This window comes from Lipophrys pholis, assembly GCF_963383615.2.
Source record: "Lipophrys pholis genome assembly, chromosome: 15".
NCBI lineage: Eukaryota > Metazoa > Chordata > Actinopteri > Blenniiformes > Blenniidae > Lipophrys > Lipophrys pholis.
Window position 1 is genome coordinate 25,224,440 of NC_137642.1, and position 13,441 is coordinate 25,237,880.

General features: G+C 41.1%; 1 protein-coding gene across 1 annotated transcript in view; it reads right to left on the bottom strand.

The window, feature by feature from the left end:
• The window catches only part of LOC308120500 (protein kinase C epsilon type-like), a gene marked incomplete at both ends in the record, with an annotated part of 67,292 nt that overhangs the window by 29,396 nt on the left and 24,455 nt on the right, over positions 1 to 13,441 (bottom strand). The window contains 8 exons of the mRNA XM_080481132.1: positions 1 to 269; positions 1,563 to 1,659; positions 2,756 to 2,898; positions 2,993 to 3,125; positions 3,475 to 3,563; positions 3,656 to 3,690; positions 5,542 to 5,710; positions 9,458 to 9,515. Of these exons, the coding sequence (XP_080337258.1) occupies positions 1 to 269; positions 1,563 to 1,659; positions 2,756 to 2,898; positions 2,993 to 3,125; positions 3,475 to 3,563; positions 3,656 to 3,690; positions 5,542 to 5,710; positions 9,458 to 9,515 (993 nt within the window). The remainder of the gene's footprint in view (positions 270 to 1,562; positions 1,660 to 2,755; positions 2,899 to 2,992; positions 3,126 to 3,474; positions 3,564 to 3,655; positions 3,691 to 5,541; positions 5,711 to 9,457; positions 9,516 to 13,441) is intronic.

The window sequence follows — 13,441 nt, forward strand, 5'->3', positions numbered from 1 at the left end:
CTTTCCGAAGCTTCCTTTCCCCAGAACTTTGATGAACAGGAAGTCGAGCAGGTTCATCCGTTTGGCCTCGGGGACGCTGTGACCTTTGACCTCGCCGTTCTCCTGGCTCCCCCCTCCGCCCGCCGCCTTGAGGCTCTTCGCCCCGCCCACCCCTCTGCCGCCTTTGTGGGCGTCGACGGAGGACGAGGACGTGAGCGGGCGCGTTTTGTGCTCCTCCCCGCGGTGATCGAACGACATGGCCTTCCGGATGTTCTCCAGCTCCTTCACATCTGCAACGGTGGACTTCCGGTTATACTCCCAACTGGGAATTCCCAGTTGCGTTCGGAACCGAGGTGTGATAGTTCCTAAAGCTCTGCATCACGTTTAATTAATCTGATCAGACACAAAAATAACACAGCCTCCTAAAAATACTGTACGTTCCACTAGTTTTTAAAACTGGGAATTCCCACTTGCTTTCAGAATTGATGAGCGAAAATTCTAAAAGTTCCCAGTTGGGAACTTCTAGAACTTGCGAAAACACCACGAATATAATACAGCCTGCTGAAAATAATGTTAGTTCCAGTGGTTTTCAAAACTGGGAATTCCAAGTTGCTTTCGGCGTTTAGGAGCAAAATTTCGAAAAGCCTAAAACGCTTAATTGATGAAGGAACATGCTGAACTTTCTTCCACTACAATAGTTTAATCCAGCTTAAATAAGAGCTCCTGAAAAGGATGTGACAGTTTGAGTAGTTTTTAAACTTGGAATTCCCAGTTGTTTTCCGATATCTTTCACATCATCTACCGAGCAGCAGCTGTTTAACTGAACTCCGATCGGAGAAAATGTAGTTGTAAATGTAAATGTATGAAAATAATGTGGCGTTCAATCACAAACTCGGAATTCCCGGTTGTTGGGGTTGAGGAAGTTCTCAAAGCCCCGCCTCCTTAAACTTGGAATTGAATGTGTTTCAATTTCTTTGTGTTTGTGACGACGGAAACGTTTTATCCCACTAAAAATGATGCTTGATCCAGTTGTTTCAAAATTCAGAATTCAGTAAAATCACCTCTGTGGGAATTATTGACTCAAATTTGTAAAAAAAAAAGCCACTCTATTGTTTTATACCATAAAAAAGGAAGAAGAGAGATATCCATTTTTTTCAAAAGTGGGAATTCCCAGTTGTTTTTGGGGTTGAAAAGCCAAATTCCTAAAAGCCTCCTTTGAAGTCGGAATGAAATCAGTTTGACTTTCATTGTTTTGTCGAGAACTTCTGTGAAAACATCAACTCAATGAAAATTGTGGGTGCGTTCCAGTTATTATTGGAACTGGGAATTCCCAGTTGATTTTGGAGAATTTACAAGCTGAAACTGTAAGTTTGAAAATTTCAGTAGAATTCACAATGAACGGCGAATTATTTTTGTTAATGAAATGTTAGTAAGCTTCCTTTGAGGCGACCGACCAATTGGAATGCTCCAACTTGATTTCTCCTGTTCTCAAGGTCTTTCAACATGTTTTTTTTTTTTTGTTGTTGTTTTTTTCTGGGTCCGGCGCACAGTTTTAGAGTTCGGTGTCGTGGATTTGTCGTTACCTTGGTCGCAGGGCGACGTGGGAGCAGACTTGGAGCGGTCGTCCTCTGTCGGAGGAATCCCTGATAACGACTGCTGACGATCCTGAGATGGAGGAAGCTGTGCATAGACAAAATTCATGGCTTAAATTAGTGACGTCCCGATACCGATACCGATACCGATACCGATACCGATACCGATACCGATACCGATACCGAGACCAGTATCGAGATCGTGAAAGCCAAACTTTCTCAAAGAAAGATCTTATCCGCACAACGCTGAGGGACATTTTGGGAGTTTCCGTGATGCTAAGATCTCAACAAACCCGGGGATTTGCTGAGAAATTAAATTAAATGCTGGAAATACGCATTTGTCTCAGTGCAAAGAGGAATATCCTTCAAAAAGGTTTCGACGACGTTATCGAGATGAACATCAACAACTAAAACTGGCTCCTAAATTTTTAAGTTTTCTCGTGTGGGTTCTGGTAGAATCACTTTAAGTCCTTAATCCTGACAGACGCTTCAAATTTTAAGCCAAAAAGCCATTACTCGTTAGTAAGTAAATAAAATAAAATAAAATTAAATTAAATAAAATTAAATAAAATTAAATAAAATTAAATAAAATTAAATAAAATTAAATAAAATTAAATAAAAAAATAAATTAAATAAAAAATTAAAAAAATTAAAAAATAAATTAAAAAATTAAAAAAAATAAAAATAAATAAATAAATAAATAAATAAATAAATAAATAAATAAATAAATAAATAAATAAAATAAAAATAAATAAATAAATAAAATAGAATAAAATAGAATAAAATAGAATAAAATAGAATAAAATAGAATAAAATAGAATAAAATAAAATAAAATAAAATAAAATAAAATAAAATAAAATGCCTTGCTGACATTATTATATTTTGGTGATAAACATCAGCTATCACACTAATCTGACCTGGAACAGCTTCATAGAAAAGTACGAAAATTCTCAATATTAAAATATCACAAGTTTCATGTATTTTAGGTGACTTTAGGGAAAAAAAAACAAGATTTCAGGGTAAAATAAGTACATTTAACTGTGAATTTATGTGGTTTTTTTGTCTTTAAATGTCAAGCAATTAAAGACTTTAAATTACATTTATGCAAAATCTGTATTGATCTTCACACGTGTGCTTTCATCGGTTGAAACGCCCTGAAATCCAAAGTTTAATCATCCCTGACCTTTTTCCGTCTGTGGGCGCTGTTGGAGATTTTGTCCGGAGTGACGCCGAGGTCGGAGAGGACCTTGGCGATGCCTCTGGCGTCCACGCCGCAGTTCGGAGCCACGTTGCTCTCGCAGCGCCTGTGGACGTTGACTTTACACACTGAGAGCGGAGGGAGGAAGAGGAGGGTGATGAAGGCCAACGCGAGTTTCCACAGTCGCGGAAGCAGACGAGGGGAAGTCACCTCCAGCCTCACCTTTACACTGCAGGCCCTGGCGCAGCAGCCCCCACAGCAGCGAGCCGCAGTGGTCGCAGAAGGTCAGAACTTTAAAGTTGTGGATGCTGAACTTGTGCGGGACGTTGACGCTGAACCTCTGAGAGCCGACCGACTGGAGGAGCAGAGACACAATGAGACATAGCGGCAAAGAAACAATCGTCCCGGCGATTTCTTCTTATTAGGAGCCACAAACCAGCTGAGAGAGTTTTAAAGCATCAGAGGAACGTCGGCGTCATGCGCCAGACATTAATACCATTTTTATAAAATACTTTTGAAAAACGAAGAAGAAAATAATAATAATAATCTTGTAGGTCTGTTTAGGCCCACGGGCCTCATGTTTGACACCCCTGATGAGAGGGAAAAGACAATAATCTCTTCTACAGTCCACTGACAGCTTAAGTTTCTTTAAAGAGAATATCTCTGAAGGGAAGCAGGTTGTGGGGGGACCTGGGGTCTCGTACCTCTCCGACTGTGTCGTCCTGCTTCTTCATCCCTGCACACTTTGTGATGATGAGCTCGTGGCAACGCTTGTGCACCACACAGGTACACACTGCAACACACACACACACACACACACACCGAGTTTTATTACAGTTTGAAGCACAAGCAGAGTTTATTGGTTGAGAAGAAGCAGAGTCTCACCTTGACACTGGTAGCCCTGCTTTCCTAAAACGCCCCTGCAGATAAGACGCAGATCAGATAAGAAAAGCAACTTATTAAACAAATACAAACACTCGCTGTTATGGGTTAGGTTTAAATTCATCTGGTTTAATTTAATCCACACTAATCCAGTCGCTTTCCGAGACCTCAGATTAACCATTTCCAGAGTCTCAGACTAAGGTAATCAAGGACTACTCAGTGAGGGTGCTCTGAAAACCTGGGGTGGAACATTCCTATGTAAGGTTTTAGCAGTGTGTGTGTGTGTGTGTGTGTGTGTGTGTGTGTGTGTGTGTGTGTGTGTGTGTGTGTGTGTGTGTGTGTGTGTGTGTGTGTGTGTGTGTGGAACTGGAGTTTGATCCCTAATCAAGGATGTAGAAGAAAAAAAAAAAAAAAAGCTTTCAACCAACTTCAGCGAGAACACACTTTTAGAGATTATTACAAAGTTTCCCCTAATTGAAGACAAACGTCACGATTTAACCACAGAAACAAAAAAATAAAGAAAATGAATTCATGGACTGAAATTTTGAATGAATTTAACTCAAATGGAAAAGTACCAACCGGACCCTCCAACAAGTTATCAATGGTGGCCTTAGTGCACTACTGATATGTGTGTCTTCTCATGTGACACACACACACACACACACACACACACACACACACACACACACACACACACACACACACACACACACACACACACACACACACACACACACACACACACACACAGACACACTCTTATATTGCCTTTTAAAGGTCCCCCAACCACCTGTAGGCCCCCAGGCTACAGATGCTTTTAAACGAAACCTAAAAACGTATCTTAAAAAAAAACCCACATGTCTTCTATTGTTCTTTTTAGCCACTCAATGACCCTGATAACCTCTTAATCTCTAAGTTTTTGTTGAACACTTTGAGAGTGCTTGAATATAAAGTGCATTTACAAATAAAGACATTAACATTACTGTCAGTAAAAAATACAAATAAATCAAATCTATTATTAATATTATTATTATTACAGAATCACTGATGTAATCAGGGTAATCCATTTTCACCAAGCACCATGAGACATACAGCTTTTAACCTGAAGTTAAACCTGCTTCTGACCACGTTTTAATTTAAGTCTTGATTTAGACCTGGATTAGTTCTAATCTCCCTTCAAGAAAGGAGATTATTTAAATCAAGACGAGGACAGGTCTGAGACTATTTTAATCCTAATCGTTTGAGAAAGCCATTTAGGTAAGTCCATGACGATTACTTCAATTCCCACATTTAAAAGGTGAGACTTTGTCAAAGACAAAAATTTATATTTAGAGATTCAGACGAAACCCGATGAGCCTGTTTCTATTTTATGTTTATTATAGAAACGAGTCTGTTTATCCTCCTTCTGCACGGTTCACCACTTCATCACAGCATAAACAAACACACGCCCATGCAGGTAATTCTGTGTGCCTGCCACTTTAAGAGGCAAGGCCCAAAATGACTAGAATTCCTAAAAAAAAAAAAAAAAAAAAAAAAAAAAGCTTGAATATGAAGGGGGGAAACTTAAAAGCTGTTAAAATTCCCAAATTGTCTAAAAAAAATGTTTAAAAAATAAAAAAGTGTGAAACTTGTAAAATCAGCTGGAAAAATAATGGAACGTTTCCTATCCTGAACAAAGTGAAACCTCACAAATGCAACATGGGAAGTCAAACGAGATAAGAAACTAGTCGGGCGACAGTCGGGCGACAGGCGGGCGACAGGCGGACGACAGACGGGCGACGGGCGGGCGACAGGCGGGCGACAGGCGGGCGGACGGACGTTTCAATCCAAGTTGAATTAACTGTTAGTATTTGCTGGCGTGTGCGCGGTGTGACGGAGCGTCTGCTGACCAGATGAAGTCCCTGCAGTGGGAGCAGTAGGTGGGCTGCCTCAGATAGGTGGCCATGAACTTGTGCCCGTTGACCTGGTGGACCCGCCGCCGGACGGCGCCCTGCCGCTTCCGGGGACGCATCCGCTGCCGAAACACCCGCTCCTCATTGTCAGCCGAGGGCGGCGCCGCTGCAGGAACACAAAAACACAAAATTGGTTTAAAATCCAGACAGAACCAAAAAAAAAAAAGTCTCAACTCACGGGACAAACTGTCAAAACTTCCCTCGACGGTCAGCGCTCAGATCAAAATGGTCACAACCAACAAATATTTAGGCATTTCGCTTGACAACTTCCGGTCGTTTAACCCTCTGATTCAGCAGCTTGTTAAAAATGTTTTAACTGAAACTAGGCCTTTTTATTCCCTTTTGAATAAAATCCTTAATCCCAGATTACGGTGACGGTCTGTATAAGTACGCCTCCTCTCGTAGTTCACAGTCTCATGGAGCTCTGAGGCTCATCACTGATTTTAAACGTCACTGTTTACTATCTATACGTGCGATGGATGGTCTTTATGAGCTCCGGGACTCGGTTCACCAGGGAGGGAGGAGGAGTCGAGAATTTTCACACCTTCATTTGGATTGGTGGCGTTCACGTTCACTTTGGAGACCGGATCAAACCGCCGGGAAAATATCACACAATGTTATGTGCCTAGTTTGCCTGAAACGTTTTAATCTACTGTCTTGACCAATTAAAAAAAAATATTAAAAAAATCTCAATTAGTTTTTATCTGGTTGAATAAATCAATAAATCAATAAACACAGGCGACCGTTTGGTTAAAAAGCATTTAATTCTACAGGATTCAGCAGCTTAAATAAGAAAAAAAAAATGACCCGCTCAAGCTGAAGTAACTCCAACAACCACTAGATGGCGACAGGACACAATCTGCTGATCCGTCTGTGTGTTTTTTTTTTTTTTTTTGTTTCCACTTCCGTTGACTGTGTTTTTGTCTCTGCTCATCTTTCCGCCTCTTTCCGCTCAGTCGCTCAGTGTGTTTTCCCACGGGACCGTCACAGGTTTCAATTACTGTCTGACCGTGTTTTGATTATGGGTCAACTTTAGTGTAACATCAATTAGAGAGGGAGAGAGAGAGAGAGAGAGAGAGAGAGAGAGAGAGAGAGAGAGAGAGGGAGGATTTTTACATATATCAAAACAAAATCATAGGACAGGCTACATGGCTGACATTGTTTTATTTTGTTTTGTGTTTTTAACACGTGTGTTTGTACGTGTACGTCTTAGAGGGAAAGTGTGTTTTTACGTGCAGTGATGGACTCTTCTTATGTCAACACTCATATTTATAGGAAGATCTGTGAATTACGGCCACAAAAATGAAGTTCGTCATTATATATATTCTTTTTTTTTAAGGTGATGATGTGCTTTAGTGTTACGCAAGTGCAAGTCAATGCATTGTTGCATGGAAAATTTATGTGTGCGTGTGTGTGTGTGTGTGTGTGTGTGTGTGTGGAGGGCGGGGTGTTAACCTGATTGCACAATGACCCACGGGGACGCATGTCGCCATGGCAACACAACTCAAGGACCCCAAAAAGTATGATCCCTCAATTCTAATGTGACGACAAGGTTGAAGGTCAGATCAAGGTCAGTGCGAGGTCAGAGTCTGCAGCAGAGCACGTGAATCAATGCAGCGTCCCCAGGAAGTAATGAATACGCATGCGTGTGTGTGCGTGTGCGTGTGCGTACGTGTATGGGCGTGCGTTAAAGCTAATAGGTTGATTGCAGCTCTCGGGCCTGACAGTTCACCCATGTGTTCTCCGCAGTGCAAACACATTTAAGTAATGACTGCAATTTCAGCAGATGAAACACACGCACGCACGCACGCACGCACGCACGCACGCACGCACGCACGCACGCACACACACACACACACACACACTAATAGAAAAGACAGATACATAAATACATTGTATGACACCTGCGACAGTAAAAACGGCCGAGACAGAGGAGGAAACGTCGCGAGAATCAATTTATGAAGCGAGGAGGAATATTTCCTGCTGAAGGTTGAAACGAGTAAAGGCTTCGTCACTCGGCGCTGATCTCTCGCTCTCCGTCCCACTCGTGATGATGTAACTGGTCCATTAGCGAACGCTCCACTTTACTAATCAATTTATAACCCCCCCCCCCCCACCCACCCACCCCTCCATCGACCTCTGGATAACTCCCACTCTGCCTCGCTCTCCTTCCACCCTGTCACGTCTCTCTCATATATAATCTGGTGCGCACACACACACACACACACACACACACACACACACACACACACACACACACACACACACACACACACACACACACACACACACACACACACAGATGCACAAGCGCATGCAATTTTCCTGCAGAACAGTAGCGTGGATTTAAAGTTTAAATGGCGATTAACCAATCAGCCACAAGCAGGCCAAAATGGTGAACTACGTACCGTATTTTCCAGAATAGATGTCACATTAAAGTGGTATAAAGAAGCTGTTCTGTTGTCATACAGTGACATCTCGTGATCTCAGATGGTACTTACTGCTATATTTTGATTTCTAAGTCACTTCTTGATATATGAAAAAGTAATTAACAAAAAATTTGGCGGGGTGGGGGGGGGGCTTATACTACAGAAAATACGGTACTTCCACTGAGCCCAGATCAGCCACAGAGATGTTTCAGGCCTCGTTTGCACGACAACGGTGATCAGAGCCACTGAAAATGCAACTTTTTGAAAATGCTCCGACTTCGTCGTCATGACAATGGGGGGGGGGAAACTCAACTTTTTGAAAAACAGTTGGGCTGTCTCCAGATGAAAGTGCAACTTTTTAAACATATTCAGACTCCTTTTCCCTGGAAACTGGAGTAAAGGCAACTTTTTGAAAAGGTTCCGTCTCCGTGGAAACAGGTGAAAATACAAGTGTTTGAAAAATGTTTCGATTAAGTGGAAATGGATGAAAGCGCAACTTTTTGAAAACGTTCCAACCCCGCAGAAATGGGGTGAAAATGCAATTTTTTTGAAAATGCTCTGTCTCTGTGGATACGGGCGAAAACTTAACTTTCTGAAAATGTTCCGACTCAGTTTCTGTGGAAATGGGGTGAAAATGTAACTCTATGAAAACGCTCCGGCTCTGTGCGAACGGGGGGAGAACGGAACATTTTGAAAATGCTGGTACTGCACGACGGCCATAATGAATAGTTGTTCTGCACATGCTCAGTCGATGGACAAAAACAACAACCAGTGTGTCATGACTCCCATTGTTAAGGTTTTTACCGTATTGTTCTCTGAGTGCATGTGTGTGTGGTTTCATTACAAAAACAAACAGCAGCACCCACTAGGGGCCCAACATGAAAACTACATAATCTTTAGCGTTTCCGCCGTTTCCACATAAATTGACTTTGCATTGAAAACGTTGTTGTGTAAACGCAAAACTATTCGTTTTCACTTGAAGCTGTTTTATTTTATTATTCATTTATAACCTGAAGATTTTCTTCAATTTACAAAATGCTAAATTTAAACAATCCCTTAAATCTCACGACAAAGAATCAATCAGCTTTAACACATATTAAACTCCCGCGACTTCCCGTCGAACAATCAGTCGTCTTCCCCTCTGACGCTCTTCAAGCACCTTCAGACACATTAAACGTATTTACAGTACGAAGATACTTCATTTTAGTGGCCCGACATGAAGTTTTAAGTACAGTTACTGATTAACTTCCCTGCAGGCGAAGTTTTCGTACGTCCCACCGATAAATCTCTTGTGAGAAAAGCAACAATATCACCTGCAGCCTGATTTGAACCACAACGAAATATCAAAATCTTTTTTTTTTTTTTTTTTTTGAAAATGGAAAATATAAACGAGAGTAAGTATAGTGTGTGTTTCTCACCTTCACTGGAAGATCCCGACAGGTCAATAACGACGTACACCTTCCCCTCCGGCTCCAGATCAAGCTGCAGGAGAGCAAACGGACAAAAAAAAAAAAAAAAAAGAGTTGAAATTACAAACATCAAGTAGAAAAAAGGAGATTGAATAAATATTAAACTGCCTGGTTTCACAATTACAAACTGATCCGGCGACAAACCTACAAACAAAAACATCAACCATTAGATACCATAGAACACCATTAAAATTCACTAAAATCAGCTGGGTCAATTTGTTTAATTAGTTTATTTGTTCTTTAAAGGATTTATTACTTTCAAAATTTGTTACGTTTTAAATGATCAAAATGATTATTTATGGCTTTATTACATTAAAATGGCCAAAATTGTGACATTATTGGCTTTATTAAGTTTAAAATGATTAAATTATTGACTTTATTGTGTTTAAAATAACTAACATTATTACGGCTTTATTGCATTTTAAATGGCCAGATTTAGATTATTGTCTTTATTATGTTTAAAATTGACACATTTATTATATTATTGGCTGTTTAAAATGCCTAAAACTGTTAAAGTGGCTTTAATACATTTAAATTAGCCAAAATTATCACATTTTCGGCTTCATTACATTTTAAATGACCAGAATTATTACATTCTTGTCTTTATTATCTTTAAATGGCCAAAATTATGACACTACTATTTGGTTTATTTACTTCCAGAATTGCTAAAATTATCAAATTATTGGCTTTATCATGTTTAAAATGCCTAGACTTATTACATTATTGGCTTTATTACATTTTATATGGCCAAAATTATTACATTATTATCTTTATTGTGTTTAAAATGGATAAAGTTATAACACTATTGGTTGTTTCGACAAAAACGCAAAAGTGTGAGGAAACTATGTCCAGCGTTGGACAAAGTACACTGGACTTAAGTACACTTCGAAAAAACTGGTTTGATGTCAGCTCATTCATTTTCGAGTTCACTTCATGAGATGATGACTAATCAGGGAGACGAAGACCTTCAGATTCACGGACGTCTTGTGAGAAGAACACGAAGGCGGAAGAAGGTGATGGCGTTGCTTGTTCTCTGTCATCATTTGCTCAAACTTTAAAAATCATGTTCCTCTTTTGTTGTTGCCTCTTTGTTAATTCATGTTCCTGCTGCACGTTACTGTCTCGATAGAGCTGCTCAGGCTGGTTAATCTAAGAAATCATCTGACTGCCAAGATAGGGCTGCTCAGGCTGGTTAATCTAAGAAATCATTTTACTGTCTCGATAGAGCTGCTCAGGCTGGTTAATCTAAAAAATCATCTGACTGCCAAGATAGGGCTGCTCAGGCTGGTTAATCTAAGAAATCATTTTACTGTCTAGATAGAGCTGCTCAGGCTGGTTAATCTAAGAAATCATCTGACTGCCAAGATAGGGCTGCTCAGGCTGGTTAATCTAAGAAATCATCTGACTGCCAAGATAGGGCTGCTCAGGCTGGTTAATCTAAGAAATCATCTGACTGCCAAGATAGGGCTGCTCAGGCTGGTTAATCTAAGAAATCATTTTACTGTCTAGATAGAGCTGCTCAGGCTGGTTTAATCCAAAAACTGTTGGAAAGTATTTGGATCAGTGTGATAACTGCAAATAATATATGTAGCACAACAAGGATATTGTATGTTATCCCTCCCCCCTCCCCCCTCAACTTTCTTCTCTCTCCTCTCTTCTCTCTCTCTTTGAGCGTTCCCCCCCGGTCGTGTACGGCAGCCATGCCAACTTCTGACGAAGGAGGCAACAGGAGGAGACTCCAGGTCTCTCCCTGTTGCAAGACCAAAAACTGTTCTGACTCCGAAGGCTCTCAATCACATCATATTGTTGGCCCAAGCTGCCGAACAGGACAAGGGCAAAAAAAAGAGAAAAAAAAAAAGAAAAGAAGAAGGCGACCCGACAGATAAGGGCCGGGGCTCTATCCTGTCGACTCACACTGGCCGTTGAATATGAAAGAAAGGAGGTCGGCGTCACGTTTCACATTATCAGACATTGTCTGGGTGAATCGGAGGAAACAAAGCTGCAGAGCTTGTTCCTGATATGTTAACAAAACGGAGAAATACTCAAGTGGAGGAGGATTCAAAATGTCATCCGGGAGCTTAGCAACACTTAGACGTGTCTGGAAACTCAATCGCAGAGTAAAACGGCAGCCCCTCACTAATCCTGAATTAATCTTCATTTGTCAACTTTTTCTCCTCTTCAAATAACGTCTAACTTAAACATTTAAGTACGGTAAGATGAGAAACTGGTGAAAAGGAATAAATGAGATTAATCACTTTTCTGTAAATTAGTACATTAACTCAGCTATATACTGCTAAGTGGAAGATACTCTATAATCTGGAGGTTAGCTCAAGATGCTCTATAATCTTGATGTTAGTGGAGGGACATGCGCTATAATCTGGATGTTAGAGGGAGGAAGATGCTCTATAATCTGGGTGTTAGTGGAGGGACATGCTTTATAATCTGGATGTTGGAGAAGGAAGATCCTCAATAATCTGGATGTTAGAGGGAGGAAGATGCTCTATAATCTGGATGTTTGTGTGAGGAAGATGCTCGATAATCTGGATGTTAGAGGGGGAAGATGCTCTATAACCTGAATGTTACCCCAAAATGCTCTATAATCTGGATGTTAGAGGAGGACGATGCTCTATAATCTGGATGTTAGCCTAAGGTGCTCTATAATCTGGATGTTAGAAGAGGAAGATGCTCTATAATCTGGATGTTAACCTGAAATGCTCTATAATCTGGATGTTAGAGGAGGAAGATGCTCTATAACCTGGATGTTAGCCCAAGATACTCTATAATCTGGATGTTAGAGGAGGAAGATGCTCTATAATCTGGATGTTAGCGTATTGTTCTTCGCGTGCATGTGCACCTACTAGTGGCCCAACATATAAACTACAACTCTTTTCAGCCTTTCCATGCAAACGGACATCGTTTTCTAAAAGTTTTCATGTAAATGTGAAACTTTTCTGAAACGAAAACGCGTTTTCTCTTGAAATGCGGCCAACGAGGCCTCAGACTGATAGATGGATGTAACTTTCACTATCGTGTGGTTGTTTGACACATTTCTGACGTTTGTCACCAAGTTTTCCTCTTCAGTTTATTTCAGCGTGGAAACATAATGCGGCCGTCAGAACGTCGACGGCTTTTGTCTTTCCTCGTCTGACGCAAACACAAAGCCTCCGGTTCCTCTGACTGACGCTGGAAACTCCCAGAAAATGGGCCCGACGGCGAAGGCGCTGTAACGATGTCGCCCGTCCTGGCGGCTCCTCTGCCTCCTCCTCATCCTCCTCTTCCTCCTCATCCTGTCAGATCCACCCTAATATTCTGTCCATCTGCCTCGACCGCTTCCTCCCTTCCTTCCGCTCCCTCACAGAAATTGCGCATGGATGAGGAGCGTTTATCTTGTTAAACGTGGAGACGTTGGTCTCACTGGGGCTTGGAGAGCCATTAATCCCAGACGAGGAGAACAAATAATCTCTGGAAATTTAAAAAAAAAACCTGTGAAGTTAATCTTTCATACTGAAGCGCTTTGTAAAACATCTCCTCGCCTGGTGTGGGTGCTCTACACGATATGTCTCACACACACACACACACACACACACACACACACACACACACACACACACACACACACACACACACACACACACACACACACACACACACACACACACACACACACACACACACACACACACACACACACACACACACACACACACCATAGTGTGATTTTCTTTCACTGTTTCAGAGTGAATCTGTCAGATTTTGGCCAAACAAGATTTGTCAGCAGCTTTCGTTTTCCCGCCGGCTGGAAACACGTTGGATTAATTTCTCCCGAAACAAAACCTTCAGCTGAGGCTCGCCGAGTCGTTTTTACACTTTACAAGCCTTTAATGGAGTTAAGTCGAAGTAAATCTGTTCTTGTTGCGACTGTTTGCTTCCTACAGAAGG